The sequence below is a fragment of the Onychomys torridus genome, chromosome 1 (genome assembly GCF_903995425.1).
Source record: "Onychomys torridus chromosome 1, mOncTor1.1, whole genome shotgun sequence".
Lineage (NCBI taxonomy): Eukaryota > Metazoa > Chordata > Mammalia > Rodentia > Cricetidae > Onychomys > Onychomys torridus.
In genome coordinates, this window is record NC_050443.1 from 156,079,441 (window position 1) to 156,099,919 (window position 20,479).

The following is a 20,479-nucleotide window of genomic DNA, read 5'->3' on the forward strand; positions in this document are numbered from 1 at the left end:
TCACGTTCTTGATGGATATCTAAATTGTTTTATTGGCAGTTTTAATATTGTTATAATTATGGTACCTGTTTTAGATATTTTGAGGTTTATACTCAGAAGTGGAGTACTGGCTCATATAATTTATTTTTATTTTTTTGGAAAAACTGCAGTATTGTTTTCCATAGTGGATGAATCATTTATAATCAATTTATTTATACTTTAGTTTTAGTATCTGTAATTTTTCCAGTAAATGGTTAAATATTTATAAGGTTGTTAAGTATTTCAAGATGTTTTGCATCAGAGACAGAAGTTTATGCCTTTTAAATCTGGCTTGGGGCAGGTGCTGTTTATACAACCTAGCTGTCTTAGAAATCTTAAAGTCTCTAAGAAAATGACTGTTTTCTGCAATCACTTGCTTGACTGATGTGGGCTGAAGTATTTGAGTATCTGTTAGAGTTGACTTTTCAGTTAAAAGAGAAGCAAGCCCCTTTTATTACTAAAACATCCTTTTCTCTTTTCCTGCCTCCCTCACCTGTCCCTCCCTGTCTTTCTTCTTCTTGCCTTCCTCTCTCTTTCAGAAAAAAGTCAGTCTCATTTCTTAAATATGGATTGCCTCAAAGTAAGATAGAAATTTTATGGCAATAGTATCTGTTACTAAGAAAGATATGTCAAATGATTTCATATGGGCTTAGTACTTTAGCGGTTTCAAAACTGAAGGATAACCTTCTGAATTCTATTTTTTTGGGGAGGGGGCTCGATCAGAAGGACTTGGGCCCCCCATGAGCAGCGCCGGGGCCTTCTGAATTCTATATAAAAATGTTTTATAAATTCCCAAGTGAATTTATAAGGTAACAGACCTATATTAAAGTTAGCTAAATAAATCCTTGTTTGAACTTTACTATATTAACATTTACTATTTTTATTTGGTACTTTTTTTTGTTTGTTTTGTTTTTTCGAGACAGGGTTTCTCTGTGTAGCTTTGCACCTTTCCTGGATCTCACTCTGTAGACCAAGCTGGCCTCGAACTCACAGAGATCCGCCTGGCTCTGCCTCCCAAGTGCTGGGGTTACAGGCGTGGGCCACCACCACTTGGCTTTTTTTGGTTTTTTGAGACAGGGTTTCTCTGTAGCTTTGGAGCCTGTCCTAGACTAGCTATGTAGCCCAGGCTGGCTTCAGACTCACAGAGATCCCCCTGCCTTTGCCTCCCAAGTGCTAAGATTACAGGTGTGCACCACCACTGCCCGGCTATTTGGTACTTTTTAAGGGTTTGAATGTTTTCCATTTATCTATCTGTCTATCTATCTATCTATCTATCTATCTATCTATCTATCTATCTATCTATCTATTTGTGTGTGTTCACATACTAGTCAGTTCTTTACTTTTACCGTGTGATTCTGGGAGATCAAACTCGGGTTAGTACCTTTATCCACTGGACTCTCACTGGCCCGGCCTTTACCCTCTGGACTCACTGGCCCGGCCTCTACCCTCTGGACTCACTGGTCTAGCCTCTACCCTCTGGACTCACTGGCCCAGCCTTTACCCTCTGGACTCACTGGCCCAGCCTTTACCCTCTGGACTCACTGGCCCAGCCTTTACCCTCTGGACTCTCACTGGTCTAGCCTTTATCCACTGGACTCTCACTGGTCTAGCCTTTACCCTCTGGACTCTTACTGGCCCAGCCTTTACCCTCTGGGCTCACTGGCCCAGGTCTTTTTATGTTAGAACAAGATCATGCTAAGTTTACCAGGCTGAGCTCAGTGTGTGGCCCACACAGGCCTTAAACTTGTTTGCCTGCCTCTGTCTTCTGTGTGGCTGGAATTGCAGGTCAGCTAAATAAGATTTAGGAGTTTTCTTTGTCAGGGTCCTGATACAGCTGGGTAATTGACAGTATTTGTGTATAACTGTCCTCAGTTTTTATATCAAGTATTTTAAATAGTGGTAGTATTTATGGTTAGAGGCAGTGATCTATGACACAGTACTATAATTTGGTGTGGTATATCTTTATACATATAAGATCCTAGAGTTCATGCTGTGTATTTGAAGGCCTCTTTTGTAGTTTTTCTGACTTTGATCAGTTGTCTAAGACTTCTAGCAGGGTTATTGCTCCCCAAAACTAGGGGCTGGGAAGTGGTTTTTCTCACCGGGAAGCTAAAGTTTCTGTTCAAATAGAATAGAGTAGACTTCATCATCCATAGTAATTGTGGAGGAAAACAAATGACATTTCAGTTGTAATGCATAATTCCCAAATACATTTTAATTTCTACTTTAACACCATCCTAAGTAATGCTTTTTGCCTAAAATTTTGAGTAATAGGATTTAAGCTATACTTACCCCTGACTAGTATCTTCAAATGTCTTCAAGTAGTGAACTGACACTTAAGAAGGGAGAAGTTAGTTTTCACCAATACTCATAATTACAATTTGGCTACTTCCATGATAGAATTTATCATCTGATTGATATTGTAGTATTTTGTCTATGTGTAATTTGAGTTGTGAGCACTAATCTTTTTTTACTTTAGTTTTTTTTTTAAACTTTATAGAGTTTATTTATTTATTTTTGGTTTTTTTCAAGACAGGGTTTCTCTGTGTGGTCTTGCCTATCCTGGAACTTGCTTTGTAGACCAGGCTGGCTTTGAACTCACAGAGATCCACATGCCTCTGCCTCCTGAGTGCTGGGATTCAAGATGTGCACCACCTGCATTGCATAAAGTGGAGTAAGAGAGTCTGTGAAGTGCCTTCAGCATCATCCTGTCTCGCCTAGGGAACATCTCGCCGCGATTAAGCATTTCTATTGTTCATTTTTTTATTTGTTCCCACTAGTCATTAAGTCAGGGAGCAAATTGATAAACTGTCTTCACATTTTTTCTCTCTGCAGTAAACATTTTCTCTTTCTCTGAAGGAATCATGTGGACTGCAGTCATCCTATTGTGTGACAGTTCTCAAAATCTTATGTCCCCGATCTGGTACTTCGTCTATTTTGCCAACACTTCCCTTTGCCTTTAAACCCTCTGTTAACCACCATTTACTCTGTGCTTCTCTGGGTGTGATTTTTAGGTTCCATGCAGTACTTGTCTTCTGAGCCAGGCGTACTTCATGGAGCATGATGTCCTCCAGATTCTTCTGTGTCAATGCAAATGATAGACTTCCTTCATTTTAAGGCAGCATAAACCGTTAGTACATAAATCATACTTTCTTCATCTAACAGAAGGTAAAGCTGACCACCTGTCTTAGCATATCTTCACTATTGCAGATAATGCTGCAATGAAATGGAAGGCAGATACCTTGTCAGCTACTCATTTCATACCCTCTGGATAGGTGCACAGTGGTGGAACTGCTGGCTCACGTGGCATTCTGCTTTCAGTTCTCTTTCTACTGTTTGTCCTCCATGTTCTTTTCTGTTTCCACCACAGGAGTGCAAGGATTTCCTTTCTCCACATCCTTATGAACACATACTTTTCTTTTTCAAATGGCAGCTCTTCTAATAGGCTTGCAGTGATTGTGTTAAATTTGCGTATCTGTGGTGGCCGGTGATATTGAACAGAACACCTGTTCTGTTTGCCATCTGAGTGCCTTTGGGAAAGTAACCATTTAGGTCCTTGCTCATTTTTAATCTGGTGACTTATGTTGAGTTCTTTGCATTTCTTAGTTTTTGTGATAATTCCTTTTCGGACATATCAGATGTATGGTAGGGATTGAGCGCAGGCATCAGGCTTGATAGCAAACACCTTCACCACGGAGCCATCTGGCCAGCCTAGGCGTGGTTTTATTCTCCTTTGCACCTAACTCTTCCTGTCCACAATGATTTCCTCCTGTAATCGCATCAGAAATGTTTCTTTCCATCTTTCAAGACCCTACAGCTTCCATTGCTCCTCTGTAAGACTCTCCATGAGATGTTCTCCACCGGCCTGACAGGTTCAGACCTTACTGTATGTGTACCATACAACATCTTCAAGTAAGGAGTTTTCATTGCAAGTCAGAGGTAATACATAGAAGCTATTCATAAACATCAATCAGACTGAATTATTAATTAAAAGTAAATTGATGCTAGGCATGCAGTTGGCACACTTCTCTAATCCCAGTTCTAGGGAGGCAGAGGCAAATGGATTTCTGTGAGTTCAAGGTCATCCTAGTCTATATAATGAGTTCCAGGCCAGCCAGAACTACACAGTGAAACCATGCCTCAAAATAAAAACAAACAAAAGTCAGTTGTTTGGACAAGACAAGTGGGTACAGTAGTCCTCCAAAACTGAGTGGATGAAGGTTGTTTATTTCTCACACAAAAGTCAGATATCTGAGCTACTTCAGTTGTGATTATACCTTTTGAGCCCATTGTCTCCAGGGAAAGTAGGGTTGTCACACAGTTGGTTCAGACATAGAGCAATCTGCATCATTTCCACAGTGGCTAAAACCAGGTAGTCATGTCAAACATAGCCCTGTCTAGCTGCAAGAGGTCTGCATAGGTGAGCACACAGTAATTAGGAAGTGCCCCTTTCCAGTCACAGTGTTCTGAGACGGAGTAATGAACACATTATCTTGATCCTCAAGAACCTAAGCTTCTTCAGAATGTACAGGAAAGTTAAAGTGAAGTTCTGTGAGGATGAAAAACTAGAAGGAGGAACTGGAAATGAACTGGGAGAGAAGACCTATTGGATACTAGATTTTAGGATTCTGGATGATGATTTTTTTGCTGTTGTGACTTTTAATGGAAAAAACAACAAACAAAACTATGGAGCTGTTTTTGTTTTTGTAAAGATACTATTCTACAATAGCCCAATTCTAATGACACAATAATAAGATTTCAACTTTTTTTTGTTTAACAGGGACATTTTTGAGGAAGATAATTATAGCCCCATCCCTATTGGCAGTGAAGAAGAATACAAAGTAGTCATCAGTAAATTTCCCTTTCAAGATCCAGAACTTGAAAAGGTACAAGCTAATTTTTCACTTAAGGGTTAAGAAAAAACAAATCATTATATTTATTACTATATAAAATTAACATTGTAAGTTGCGAATGACTTCTTTGGGGGCAGTTTTTGTTGTTGTTCTCATTTGGAAAAAAATACACTTTAACCTTTATAGATTTTGTTATTACTACTACTACTATTACTATTTTGAATAAGTTAAGTAGGAACTTCCTTAAGGCTCTGGGGACATTAGAAACAGTTGTCCCAAATGTGAGGTGGATTCCCAGGGCGAGTGATACCTGTGTTGTGTGCATTCCATTGCAGGTGTATTAGATGCTGAGTAGATTGTAGTATAAGAGTACTGCCGTAATTAGGGTTCCTATTGCTGTGGTGAAATACCATGACCATAATTCACTTATACATCCACTTCACAGTCCATCATTGACAGAAGTCAGGGTGGGAAGTCAAGCAGGATGGGAACCTGGAGGCAGGAGCTGATGCTGTGGGCATGGAGGGGTGCTGCTTACTGGCCTGCTCCTCATGGCTTGTTCAGCCTGCTTTCTTATAGGACCCAGCCCAGGAGTGGCAGCATCAGGAGTGATCTGGGCCCTCCCACGTCAATCATCAATCAAGAAATGCACTATAGGTAGACCCACAGGCCAGTTTCGTGGGGAGACATTTTCTATATAGAGGTTCTGTCTTCTAAAATGACTCTAGTTTGTGTTAAGTTAACATTAAAACTAGCTAGCACAAGTGTGTTCTAGGGACAGATTATCTTGGACAGATTTGTCACTGTGAGAGGCCTTGTTTTGTGGCTTTAAGAAAGACGTTTATTAGGGAGGAAAGAAGGTTCAGTGGGAAAAGTGCTTGCTGCACAAGCATGAAATCCTGTGTTTAGACTTCCGTCACCCACATAAAAGCCAAAGCTGGGTGTCACCTAGGGTGTTTGTAACCCCTGCACTGGAAGGCAGATGCAGCAGAAGCTGAAACTGTTTTCAAAAGAAGGTGGAAAGCAATAGAGGAAGATGCTTGTCCTCGACCTCTGGCCTCCACACACAAGTGCACAGGAATGTGCATGTTCATACACACATGTACACACATGCATGCGCATGCTTTCTATAAAAATTTACTTTGATTAAATGCAAGATATGTGAGGGTAGTAGCTGCCTGTAGATTTCTTATGAAAGAAGGAATATGCCGTTCAGAGTCAAAATAACAATGTAATTTTAAAGTAGCCAATATAAGCCACTTTGGAAAATATGTGAGTGCACATGTGTATGCATACATGTACACAAACATGCATAGTCACACATATCCATTATCTTTAGGTAGAACCAGGTCTAAAGGAAAAGAATATACTTTGCAACCAAGGTAGAAGGTGAGGATTGTCACTAAGGTTGTCCTGTGACCTTCACATGAACACTGGACTGCACTGTCCTTGTACTTATGCAAACATGTACACATATGAACATGCATCTATCTCACATACATACAAAATCCAAAAAATGAGTTTCATATTTTGTATAATAATCACCTTTAAAATTTTTATTTTTCTCTTATTTTTGTTTTTCCAGCTCTTTGAGATTTATGTAGGACAAAGCTGTAAGTAATCACAGCAATAATAAAAAGATGGCTGAGTAAGAGAAATAGAGAGACTGAAGGGAAGCCAGGGTTGGGCAGGGCATCATGAGGGAGATGAGACCATTGCAGATGCAGAAGAGGCCAGCTGTACCAGGTCTTCAGAGGAGCCAGGTGGCCTTACCTAGGGAGTGGGGGTGGCCTAGGGGTATACTCACAGACTAGCAAGGGTGCAATAAGTGTGAAGGTAGAAGTCTAGTTTAGACTTCTTAAAGTACAAATGAGGGGCTTTGGAGTTAAAATCTTGGAAGAAATTTCCTTTCTGGAGATTGAGAATTTTCAAATGAACATTGGCTGATAAAATAGTGTAGAAGTAAATCATGGCAAGTGATCAGAAAATTTCTGTAAGATATATTCTGAAACTTGGGATAAACCGGATGTCATCTTAATTGGCCTCACACCTTCAGTGACGCTGAAGTGAAGGGAGTCTTACTGTTATAAAAACCTGGGCTGAGGAAATGGCTCAGCAGGTAAGAGTGTTTGCTGCAAAAACTTGAGGACCTGAATTCGGGTCCCCAGGCACCCAACAAAAGCCAGATTGAGCTATGTGTGCCGACAGCCCTGGTGTGCTGTGGGACAGAGACAGGAGGATTGCTGGCCAACAGCTGCCTCCCGATTCAGTAAGAGACTCTTTGCCAAGGGAATAGGTGGAGGGTGATAGAGTAATCTACTTGGTATACTTTGTTTGGCCTCTGTGTTTACAGACAGGTTTGCATATGTATGTGCATACACCACACGTACACACTTCACATCATGCAGATACACAGGTAACAAAACAGCCCAAAACAAAAGCCCTCTGGGTCAGGGAACTGGCCTGGTCTTCTCTGGCCACCCTGGCTCTTGTGAGTAGAAAGAAGTAAAGAGCTAAAACATTGCCTGCTTGTATTATCTGAACACAAAGCAGTGTTGGCATGTGCTCTGTGCTCAACAGAGTCCAATACTGTGATCTAAACATAGGATTACATGGCTGTAATGGTTTGTTTGGTTTTGTTGAGACAGGGTTTCTCTGTGTAGCTCTGGCTGTCCTGGAGCTCACTCTGTAGACCAGGCTGGTCTCGAACTCAGAGGTCCGCCTGCCTCTGCCTCGCATGTGCTCAGATTAAAGGTGCACACCACCACTGAAGGCAATGGTCACACTTTATAAATAAATAGATAGATAGAAAGATTGATAAATAAATGAATAAATAATTGTTTAACATTAAAAATAGGCTAGACATGGCAGCACATGCCTGTCATTCTAGCCCTTGAGAAGCAAAAGCAGAACCACATGTTCAAGGCCAGCCAGGCTACCTAGTGAGACCCTATCTCAGAACGGCTAGCTAACTAACGAAATAGATGAAAGCTAAGAAAGTAAAACAGAGCATATGAGAATAATGTAGGATATAACCTAGAATTTTATGCAATTATTTACATTCAATTGTGAAATAAGAGACTAGAATGTTCTTTAAAAAAAACCAAAAACCTCAAAAACAGTATTAACTTTCTCTTTTTACAGCAATCTTTCCCAAAGAAGTTTCCCATGTCCCAGTCAGTGCCTCTTATTTACATTCAAGTTAAAGAATTTATTTATGCCAGCCTTAAATTTTCGGAGTCACTACACCGAAGGTGAGCTCACTGACAGAAAAGCTGCGTTGCCGTGTGCCTTCAGGAAGTGTTAGCACTTGATTTCCAAACCCTGACTCTTCAGTGGCCTGCCATCTGATTGGAAAGGCCTCCGTACTTGAGTTGTATTAGTGTTAGGTTGCTGTGACTATCTCATTTAACTTTTTGTTATATTAGTGTTAAGACACATTTGGCACAGATGATTTGAGGGAAAGTTCTTTACCCTCATCTTCAGTATCTAGATTTGACAGTAATAAATATTTTGCCACATATCCTTTGCCTATTTATTGTTAGTAGTAGTATCTTATTCTGTGGGTGTGGATGTTTTGCCTGCATGTATGTCTTTGCATTATGTGCAGGCCTGGTGCCCAAAAAGACCAGAAAGGGCATCAGATCCCCTGGAGTTACATCTGGTCATGAGCCATGATGTGGGTGCTGGGAATTGAACTTGAGTCCCTGGAAGAGCAGCCATTGATCTTAACTGCTGAGCCATCTCCCCAGCCCTTTGTCTATTTTAAAAGGCATTTGAAAGAAAATTTCATAAGTAATGGCCTTTACCCTTGAATATTTAGCACTCACTTTGTTGTATCCCCCTCAGTGCTACCGATTATTACTAAAACTGCAGAGTGGACTCTGAAACATTAACTGCTTTAATGGTTTGTAAATTGGTTATGTTTAAAGTTTGAATGTTCTTACAAGTACTTATTTCTAAGTTAAATGCTGATTCTTGAAATACAGAAATTCATTCTTGATTAACATACTGTTAAATTTGGAGAAAGTACAGAAATTTAATGTTTTGGAATTAGCTTTATATAAAGGCAGGTAAAATTTTACTCATGTTTAAGGCAGGAGTTCTGATGGGATAATTTTGATTTTCTCCGAAAACTATCCCCCTACAATTGGCAATACCTAGAGACATTTTTGGTTGTCACAACTGTGGGTAGGAGTGCTTCCTGGAATTAGCAGGTAGGGACCAGAGATGTTGTAGAGCATACCACACCCTACTGCTCTGGCATTGTATGGCTTCATGTATGCCAGGTGAGCACTTTACCACTAAGCTATACCCCTAGTCTCTCAATTTGTATTTTAAAAGTAACCTTTAGCTATTATTGTGTATACAGTACCTTACAAAGTGACTGCTTTACATTGGAATTATAATAATGCTTTGTACAAAGTATCACATTTTTTTTATCTTGATTGATTTGGTATATTTAAATTATGTCATAAATGAACATTCTGCTTTAGGGAAATGATCCCTTTTAAAATTAAATTGAAGTTTGTGCTCAATGAGTTATTGCCATTTATATAAGATAAACATCTATAAAGTTATATGATTTATAAGATATAAAAGATAGGACTTAGAAAAAATTACTTTAGTAAGTTATGTTACATTATTGAGAATGTTAACCAATTATGCTCTTGGAAAGTTTTATCAATGTTAACATTTGTTTTCAGTTCAACAGAAATAGATGATATGCTTAGGAAATCAACAAATTTGCTGCTGACCAGAATTCTGAGTAGCTGTTTACTGAACCTTATTAGAAAACCTCATATAGGTTTGACAGAGGTAAGAAGAAATATTAACCAAATGTTTTATTATTTGAAAAAACTGGGGCCGGAGAGATGGCTCAGAGGAAGAGCTCATAACTGTTCTTGTGGAGGGCCTGAGTTAGATTTCCACCACACACATGGCAGCTCATAACCAATGTAGCTTTAGTTTCAGGGGCTCTGATACCTTCTTCTGGCCTTTGTGGGCCCCAGGCACGCATGTGTTACACAGACACATGTGCAGGCAAAACATCCATGCACATAAAATAACAACCAAAAAAACATAAATGGATGTGAAATGTTATCCTGTAGCTTTGCATTTAAAATTTATTAGTGTAAATAGTCCAATTCCCAACATGAGGGAGGGGCTGGAGCAATGGCTCGGCGGTTAAGAGACTGACTGCTCATCCAGAGGTCCAGGGTTCAGTTCCAGCACCCACATGGCAGCTCACAACATCTGTAGCTCCAGATCTGGGAATCTGACACCCTCTTCTGGCCTCAGGCACTGCGTGCACATGCTGTACAAACATGCATGTAAATAAGACACACATAAAATTTTTTTTAAATCTTTAAAAAAAGAAAATATGAGGGAAGACCTTACTTGGGGAGTAGTGGACAGTTGGAGATATGACGGGCATAGACTTCAGCCTTTTCATAGTCACAATCCTCAATTTGTACTTGTTAAGTGTATGGGATCTACAAATGACTATGGACAGTTATTTCAAAATAATTGGCTGTGGACTCCTAGAATTTACATATTTTTAAAACAACATTAATTCTCATAAGAAGTATTTAGGGTAGACTTTTCAAATCAGATAACCAGTTGTATCCTGTTTTGCTGGAATTATGTAGACATAGTACAGTGGCAGACTGGAAGTAATGGCTGTGCCCTTAAAAATCAGGTGGTCCTGCACAGGCATGACCTGTATTTACTGTGGCTTTCATGTGTTTTAGTTGGTGCAAATCATCATAAACACAACACACCTGGAACAAGCTTGCAAATACCTGGAGGACTTCATTACTAACATTACAAATATTTCTCAAGAAACGGTTCACACCACAAGACTTTATGGACTTTCTACTTTTAAGGTATAGAAAATATGACCAAAAATTTTCACTCAATTATTGTAAGAAAACTTTAAGAAATTAAAGATAATTTTTGTTATATTCTAAACATTGAGAATATATTAGGGATAATCATTGCCCATAATGATGATCAGTTGTGCGTTCCTCTTGGCAATTTAAGCATCTTACTGAAATATTAAAAAGAAAGTATTGATTTTCTGTAATATAGTTTGTTTATGTTTTGACAATAAATGGTAGTACTGAATCAGACTAACAGTTTCCATTAATGTTTCATTTTAATTTTAACTTAATTTTATTTTTAATTTAATTTTAGTAAGTGTGCTTGATTGTGTGTATTTGGAAATTAAAAGTGAAGTTTGAGGTTTGCATTCCATCCCTCTTGATTCTAATCTGAAGAAAAATAGATTCAAATCTTCTTTATGTCAGGAGGAAAAGAGTCATGGAATGTGCTGAGAGATTCACCAATTAGTGGTGTTTTAAGTAGAATACAAGATTAATGTCACATATTTTTTTTTTTATAACCTGTTTTTTTTCTTTCTTTCGTGTTTTTTTTTTTTTTCCCTGGAGCTAAGGACCGAACTCAGGGCCTTACGCTTGCTAGGGTAGCGCTGTACCACTGAGCTAAATTTCCAACCCTTTTTTTTTTTTTTTTTTTTGAGACAGGGTTTCTCTGTGTAGCCCAGGCTATTCTGGAACTCACTTTGTAGACCAGGCTAACTTTGAACTCAGAGCTCTGCCTGCCTCTGCTGCCTGAGTGCACAGCCATGCCCGACATAACCTGTTTTCTTACTCCGTTACTCTTGAGGCACAGATGAGCCATCGGCTCTGGCCGCTCTCTGTTGCTGTGGCAGAGTCCTGGGAGACAGTTAAAGCAGCAAAGTTGGATTTGGCTCTAGTTCCACAAGTTCAATCTAGGGTTCCTTGCTTTACTGCTTGGTGAGTACATGGTAGTGCAGAGCAGCTCATCCCAGGTCAGCTAGAGTACAGTTTTGTGCTGGCCGGTTTCTGCTTTTATCCCTTCTCAGTCTCCAGGCTGTTGGCACTACCACCCACCTTTACTCAGGGCAGTTCTTCCCTGACTCAGTTGCTGTACCATATGCCCCATGACAATACCAAGCATAAGGACCTGAGATTAGATCCCCAGAACCCACAGAAGCTGGGTGCAGCAGTATGTTTGTAATCCCTGCACTCCAGCAGAGAGGGCAGGGCAGATGAGTCCTCAGCAGCTGGGAGGGGGGGTGTCTTTGAGATTGCTCTCTGTTGCTGGGGACACCAGGCTCTCTGTCTCTGCTTCCCATGTTCATGTAGGAACAAGTGGCGTTGCAGATATGTGCTATGGCCCCTACTCCGTGTGGGTTCTGGGGACTTGACCCCTGCTCCTCATGCTTGTGTGTCAAGGAAAGGCATCTCTTAGCCTTTAAAATACAGGATTTCTTAAGTTGGCTTCTCTCTGTCCGTCTCACTCATGTTCCTTCTCGTGAGTGAACATTAGGTTTTGTGTTAGTCTGTGTTTGCCGTCTTTAGCATCGGGGTGCCATTCGATGGTGAACTGGATGCTGTATGCCATGTAATACAAATCAGAAAGTTCAGTGTCCAGATCAAATGGTTATTAGCATATTGTTTCTTGAGGAAAAACTAGCCAAGCAGGACATATTTGTTGAGGTGGTTTCAACTTTACCTCTCACTTCAATGTTTAAGGCCTCCGAAAGGCCATAGAGTGTTTCCTTTGTTCTAAATGATTAAAATTAATGTAACGCTTTTAGTTCCTCTGTGTTCATAAAATGTTTCAAATGAGATACGTGTATTAATCAGTGATATCAGCAGAAAAAAATGGTAAGAAAGACAACTCAAACTTTCTTAACAATAATGGGTCTGGTGTGCTGGCCTGCCTTGTAGTTCTGACTATGTGGGACTCTTAGGCAGGAGGAACCAAAGGAGCCCAGGAATTGGAGACTAACTTGGGCAACAAATCAAGGCCCATTAAAAAAAAGAGAGGACAGTATACAGTAATGGGAAACATTTTTGCCCATTGTGACTGAAAGGTCCAAGGGTAGGGCAGATTTCAGGTGAGGTTGAAGCTGGCTGCTCAGGGGGTCCTTAGGGACCCAGAACCTCTTCTTCTGTTCCCATTAATCTATGCAAGTTTGGCTTCATCTCCACACTCTACAGTTACGGAGTCTACATGGTAGTAAAATGATTACCTCATCCCAGCTCCATGCCCATGCCTTAGCGGTTACAGAATTCTTTACTGGAAAGGTGGGATTACCGATCAACTTGACCTCATCAGGACCTATCCTTGGAGCTAGCTCTGGGTTCAGCCCTGCCCAAACCCAGACCTGTGGTTTTCCAAAGCATACCTGGGGGCTTTTTAAAGAGGAACCATAGATAACAGAATGTTATAGGTGTTTGCTAACAATGTTAGCTATTACTGCTTAGCTTTTATTCAGACACATGTGTTTATAGTCCAGGAGGTGCAGAAACTTGTGTATGATAAACAGTTTCTCAGATGGTTCTGTTTTGCATCTTTGGCTGAGAAGCACTGATTATGATAGGAGAGCATTTCCATACATTGAAGGAGAGGTTGGTACATTTCTGCCCCTAGAGGGCACTATTTCTCCAACAAGCAAAGGAAGAGTGTATTATTTTATATGCTGACTCTTTATATTTTAATGAAGAGCATATATAGTAGTGGGTCAGTTTGTGCTGGGCCAGGGCACATGCACTTCCCAGTGATTTTATTTGTCTGGATTATAAAACATGTAGACCTTGATGCTTAGAGAAGTCCTTTTATGTCTTTACTGTTCCTGTTCAGAAGTGCTAGCTGATTTTTCCCTATTCAGTGCTGTCACTAAAGGTTTTATGTGGAGTTCTTTTCTCACTATTATAGTCTGTGGGGGGCATCAATAATGTCTTAAAATATGCTCCTCCCTTAATTTAAAGGAGGTTCTTGAGAAAAGTTTGTTTTAACCCAGGTTATAGGAAAAGCAGAACTTCACGATGTTGCCTTAGAAAAGTAGGTTAATCCCAAAGTTTTTGATAGATAGCAACAGTGACAAAAACAATTCTTATATTTATATTCTCTGCTTCACTTTGGTTAGTTCCTTTTCAAAAAAAAAAAAAAAAAAAAAAGCAAAGCAAAGCAAGCTAGTGTAATTAGTGTAATCTGGATCACTTCTTTCTCTCTGAACATTAAGTCCAGAAAACACATACTCTCTTTATTTGAGACAAGGCTTCATTGTGTAGCCCTAGCTGGCCTGGAACCCACTGTGTAGACAGGTTGGCTTCACGGCTCACCTCTTTCTGCCTCCGTAGTGTGGGATTAAAGGTGTGCATCACTATGCCCAGACCCAGAAAACACAATTTCTTCATTTGAGTAGAATGTAAATGATTTATTGTCATTATACATTTTCTGCCTTCAGAGTAAAACTATTTTTTTCCTTTCATGGCTTCAAAATGTGTAGGTATTCGGTTCTACACTTTTGGTTAATATTTTAATCATCTTATATTTAAAAATTTTCAAGAGAATGTGAACTAATAACCTTCTTTATTTTACAGTAATAAAAGTATGTGGTTAAAAAATGGAAATATAGGCTCAGGGGTGGTGGCCCACACCTCTAATCCCAGCACTTGGGAGGCAGAGGCAGGTGGATCTCTGAGTTTGAGGCCAGCCTGGCCTACAAATTGAGTTCCAGGACAGCTAGGGCTACAAAGAGAAACCCTGTCTCAAAAAACAAACCAACCAACCAAACAGATAAATAGATAGACAGATAGATAAAAATGGAGATAGAGTATTAATTGTAAAGCTAGAGTAAAGTAGGCCCGTAGAAAAGTAGCATTTTTTAAAATAACATTTTGGTTTGGAGGAGTCTCTTAGGACTGGCTTTAAGGTTTTGTGGATGGAGTTCGTGCTCACAGGCAGATCACTGGCCTCTTATGGTCAAGAGTAAGAAAGAAAACTGCCATGCAGCCCTCTTCCTCTCTTGCCTTCATCGGCTACAGCCCGGGGAAGCAGTAGCAGTCGTGGTGGGGATGCGTGGTGGAGGGCATGGGATAGAGGGCAGGAATAACTGCTCTGGGCTTCCTTGGCCTGGTGGGGGAAGGGAGGGGAGTGCTGGTGAGGCCTTGAGCATCGAGCTTCTGTCAGCCTGTGCTCCAGCAATGCCGCCTCGCTGTGGTTCTACAGTGACCTGAATTCATCTGCTTAGATTCAGCGAAGGGTATGAGACGTGGAAGGAGGGGCTGACTATGAACACCCGGCAAATGCAAGGATGCTGCACTGGGAAATTGACTTACAAGTGGTATCATTAAGGTGTGGTATGGTGTAGTTCTGTGGGTCACAAGCATATGACAGCCTACCAGTCCCTAATGTAGCAAGGAAGGTTAAAGAGGGGTGTGTTTGTCCAATCACAAACGATGTCAGTAAGTTAAACTGCAATTTGGAAATTGTGATATTGTGATGTATTAATTCTCTTACACAGTGTCACTACCTACTGAGTGATCTTGTTGATCTCCAGGGATGGCAACTTTTTAAATGACTAATTTCTTGGCAGTTTTCTCATTGAGCAGCGGAGGAACTATGACTGCTCCTGTGTTTGCTTATAGTAAGAATCAAAGAGCGCAGAGGAGATGACCTAAGGCTCCTGGGTTAAGACAGAAAAGGCAGGGAGCTTCTGCCTCACTCCAGGCATGCCCACAGAGAGCCATGTGCTGCCTTAGAAGTCCAGTTACCAGCACAGTGTGCTGGTGCAAGTGTTTTATGCCAGCACTCAGTGGGTCAAGAAGGAAGATTTTGAGTTTGAGCCAGCCTGGACTACAGAGTGAGACCTGGTCCCCAAAAGCAAGCAAGCAAGGCTGTGGAGCCATGCTGTGAAGAAGCCGAGGCATGTGGAGAACTCGCCCATCTCAGGTGCCGGGTGCTTGAGTGAAAGACTCAAGACGATGCTAACCTGTGGCTCCTGGGTCTTCTTCCCAGTCATCCCAGCTGAGGTCTGACATTCTAGAGCAAGGTCATCCCCTCTGTCCTCTGACCCGGGGACACTGTGACCTTAGTGAGATGCTCCTGTTAAGTCACCAAGTCCTGGGGTAGTTAGTTACTCTCTGGTGTTTTACAGGGACAGCAGCTGACATCAGTGCTTCTCTGTAGGCCCCCATTTTCACATCACCACCCCCTCTCTTTTAACTGTACTTGTATAAGCACTTACTGTTTATATTTACTCAGTCTGTAGTTATTTTCTGTGTGACACTTTTGTATATGAACTAGATTACAAATTTCTCCAAAATAATGTTTCACAACTACTTATCTACTGTGTACTGTGTGCCAAGTACTCTTCTAGGTACATGGGGCTTTGTCAGTGAGCAAACAGATGAAAACTTCTTTCCTTAACGAAGCTTACATTTTGGTGGGATATTCTTGTTTGTTTGTTTTTCAAATCAAGGTCTCACGATGTTGCTCTGGCTGTCCTGGAGCTCACTGTGTAGACCAGGCTGCCCTGGAACTCACAGAGATCCACCTGCCTCTGCCTCCTGAGTGCAGGGATTAAAGGTGTGCCACCATGCCCAACTTTGGTGGACATTCTTTACTTAGAGTCCTCACTATGTAGTGATAGTACTGTCACTGATAAACAGTAATGTTAGCACTTCAATCTTAAGAGTTTTTTTTACTTTAATTGCATTAGACATTTGGGGAGTATGTTACTGTAGGCTACTGAGTTAGAACTCACTGATACTATCATACTTAGCAGTACTTTATTACACTTACAGCTAAGACTTTTTTTTTTTTTTTAACTTAAGCTCTTGTTTCATCTACAGTACTTCGTTTACTTTCTTCTACAGCCAACAGGGGATACTGTTGAAAGTTTCTGTTGTTTATGTTAAATCTGTATTAGACCTCTGAATAGGGAGTGAAGAAAATCCTTGTTGCAAGTCCTGTTCCAGTCCTACTGTGAGACCTACAGATGGAGAAGCTGCCCAGGACTTGGCTTTCCTTACGCTGCCAGGTGTGGCAGAGAATAGATGGTTAGGCAGTGTCAGAAGTGCCACAGACACACTGAAAACTAGATATGGTACATTTTAATAATTCATATTTGCCTTTTTGTGTATTATCCATTTGAAAGAGGTTCTTAAGGGCATACAAACAAAAACCCGGTAATAGTTCATGATTATATTTTTTGCATTTACTTATTTCATTTATTTAGTGTGTGTAATTTTATTTTTATTTGCATTCTAAATATACGTTCTTTTAAAATATTTGTATTAATTCTTTGATAATTTTAAACATGCATACAATGAATTTTGGTCATATCCACCCTCTGCTCCTTCCCCTAACACCTCTCATATCCCTTCTCCCTCCCAACTTCATGTCTTCTTTTTACTTTTATTCATATCCCACTGAGTCTAGTGTGAGCTGCCCATATACTCAGGGTGCAGGGTTACCCACTGAAGCATAATGGGAACTACCAGGGACAACACCCTTAAAGAAAACCTGTTCTTGCTTCCAGCAGCCATCAGTTGTTGGTAGTCCTCAGTTAGCGGTGGGGCTCATGAGTGCTTCTTCACTCTGCTGGAGTCCTGACCGGCTTGATATTATACAGGGCTTGTGAAGGCAGTCACAGCCACTCTGAGCCTGTGTATGCATTGGTCCTGTTGTGTCCAAGGGACAAGTTTTGCTCATCTGCTCCCAAACTCTGCTCTTACATGTTTCTGCCCCTTCTTCTAAGCTGGTCCCTGAGCTTTGCGGGAAGGGGGCATGATATATAAATGTATCCCTTTATTGCTGAGCACTCTCCAGACACTTACTCTCTGCACTTTGACAAGTCAGTTTCTTTGTTGACCGCCATCTGGTGCATAAAGAACCTCCTCAGATGAGGTCGGAGTACTGCACTCATCTAGGCGAGTGTCTTTACTCTGAATATGACATCTACACTTGACCCTCTGGCTGCCTTTCTCGGTTTCTGGGGAAGTGAGCACAGCTGTGAAGTCTGGGTTTAGCCTTTAAGTTCATCTTTTTCTATTCTTAGGGACTAATGTGTGGCCCGCTGTTGCTGAGCGGAGTGTTCTGCAGAATTGTGCAAGTTCTAGTTACCTTGTATCGTTTCTTATTTACCTCTCCCATCAGGCTCTGAGTCCTTCTAATGAGTCTTTCCATTTCACCTGATACATTGTAGTCATTTGACTTTATAGTTTCTACTTACCGAGGCAGTTTCCTCATTGTAAAGAATCTCTAAGGTTTCCTTTTGTTCTTTGGACACATTTTGAATAGTTTATGTGAAGTTTTGTCTTGTAAGTCTACTAACTGGGTTCCTCAAAGATTTTTCCATTGCTTTTTCTTCCTTCAGGAGGCCATGTTTTCCTATCTATTGCATGATTTATAGTTTCTGTTGATAAGCAGACATTAAAGTACTCATTGGAAATGAGTATTTATTCATCCCTGGATTTGTTGTTCTTCCTGTTGGTGCTTTATTGTTTTTCTGGACTGAACTTGTCAAGTCTGTTTTCTTTGTGTGGCTACTGAAGTCTACCTGCTTAGCTTATTGGTCAGCTACTGATAAGACAGAGGCTTCCCTGCAGGAACCATTAAATGCCCATCTTTTCTAAGAGAGTCTGCATGTGTGCTGGGACATGCCTTCAAAACAGACAGAAGTTGACGCTTCTACTTCCGCTCTCATTTCCTGCCTGCACAAGCCAAGCCATCATTGCGAGCTGAGACCCTCACAGGCCTTTTCTGGACATGTACTCTGCCCCAGAGATACATGTGGCCTTTTGTTTTCCAAGAATATGTCAGAGGTTATTTTGTTGTTGTGTATTTGTGTTGCTGTTGTTTTTCTTCAGACAGGGTCTCATTACGTATTCTTGGCTGACCTGAAACTCAATATATAGACCGGGCTGGCATTGAACTCACAGAAATCTGTCTTTCCTGCTTCCTGATTGTGGGGATTAAAAGTGTTTTAATACACCACACCCACTGTATGTCAGAGTTTTTAAAAGATGTCTCTGGACATGCTGTTTTCCAACGTTTACTTTTTAATTTTTGGTTAACCATTTATGAATCACAGCTGTAATCTACCACTTTAGGTATCTTCTTTATTAAAAAAAAAAGTCCCTAATTGTTTCGATAATACCCATGGGGAAAGGCATTTTTGCACCAGAGAACCCTAATTTAGGTCAAATAAAGATGTCCCTGAAAATGTGGCTAGAGTTGATTTACATATATTCATATTCAGTTAGTCAATTTGCATGCATTTATACTGTATTGGGTATTATAAGTAATAAAGAGATGACAAAATGTACAGGAGAATGTACATAAGTTATAAGCAAATACTGTACGATTTTATAAGGGACTCAGTTTATTATTTGTAACGGGAGGAAGGTTGTGGAACCAACCCGGCTGTGAAGACAACTGTATTCCATTTTCTCGGATAGCCAGCTTGCTTTCCCTTAGTGGACCTGTGTGTTCCCTGCATTCTCAGCAGCCTCTGCTTTCTGCCTTCTGTTCTTCCTGAGGGCCGTAGGAGGACAGTCGGGTTCATATGTCATGAAAGAACCAGTCCTATGATGGTTAGTCTTGTCTGCTGGACCCCTGGGCATGCCTATGGGGAGTTACTGGCTTTGTGTTAACCGAGGAAGGCAGGTGGGCACTGTGAGTGGCACCTTCGTCTGGCTGGCATCTGGGATTCTGTAAGGAAGGAAGGTTGCTGAAGTAGCAGTGGGCATTCGTGTGTGATGAGCCGGAGTAAACGCGCTCTCCTTACGTTGGTCTTGTCGGTGTTTCGCCACGGCAGTAAGTAGGGAAGGAAATGAAGAGGACCAGAGGCTGACGGTAGGATTGGGAAGGAAAGCAGACGCGGCACCAGTCACATCGGCTTCGCGGTGTCGGAAAAGCACCTTTTCTGTATGTCTAATGAAAACCAAAAACTTAAAATTTAAAAATGCAGGGACACTACTTCTGTAATTGTTTCTTACTGCTCTTACTTTGCCCCTTAGGACGCTCGACATGCAGCAGAAGGAGAGATATATACCAAACTCAATCAAAAAATTGATGAATTTGTTCAGCTGGCTGATTATGACTGGACAATGGCTGAGTCGGATGGAAGAGCGAGTGGTTATTTAATGGACCTTATTAATTTTTTGAGAAGCATCTTTCAAGTTTTTACCCATTTGCCTGTAAGTATAAACCATTTCAGATATTGTAAGTTTGCTTTCTAAAGTGCATTAGAATTAAATTAGAATTTAATTTTTGGGTGCTTTATTGTTTGCACATTCTTTTTCCATTATTATAAATCACTTGATAAAGAATCTAGCTGAAGTTGCCTGAGGTTTTCATTCATTGTGCTTTTTAACTAAAATAACTATAACTTTCCATTAAAAGCAAAACACCCCCCACCTAAAATTAACAGTATAGATTTAAATAGAAATATTTAATAGGAGTTTGTGTGAAAGTCAGTATAGTCAAGTTTTTTTTTTCTATCTTACAAGGTACAAGAAAAATATTAGATATTTTAAATTCTTTATCTATCCATCCATCCATCCATCATCCATCATCCATCATCCACCCACCCATCCATCCCAGATGGCTCTAGCTTGTGTCAAGTTGACAGAAAATTAACCAGCACATCCTATTATGTAAGATACAGCTGAATTTACAAATAAGGTATTTAGCATGGAACCTGAAGAAATACTACTAGCCATTTCCTTTGTTTGAAATGAAAAAGCAACAGCAAAAAGCAA

The 20,479-nt window shown here is 40.5% G+C and overlaps 1 protein-coding gene across 1 annotated transcript in view; it reads left to right on the forward strand.

Annotated features, from left to right (window-relative positions):
• Positions 1 to 20,479, forward strand: part of Exoc6 (exocyst complex component 6) — a 131,778-nt gene that overhangs the window by 51,886 nt on the left and 59,413 nt on the right. The window contains exons 9-14 of the mRNA XM_036179024.1: positions 3,891 to 3,957; positions 4,774 to 4,904; positions 8,016 to 8,125; positions 9,578 to 9,689; positions 10,625 to 10,759; positions 19,736 to 19,915. Of these exons, the coding sequence (XP_036034917.1) occupies positions 3,891 to 3,957; positions 4,774 to 4,904; positions 8,016 to 8,125; positions 9,578 to 9,689; positions 10,625 to 10,759; positions 19,736 to 19,915 (735 nt within the window). The remainder of the gene's footprint in view (positions 1 to 3,890; positions 3,958 to 4,773; positions 4,905 to 8,015; positions 8,126 to 9,577; positions 9,690 to 10,624; positions 10,760 to 19,735; positions 19,916 to 20,479) is intronic.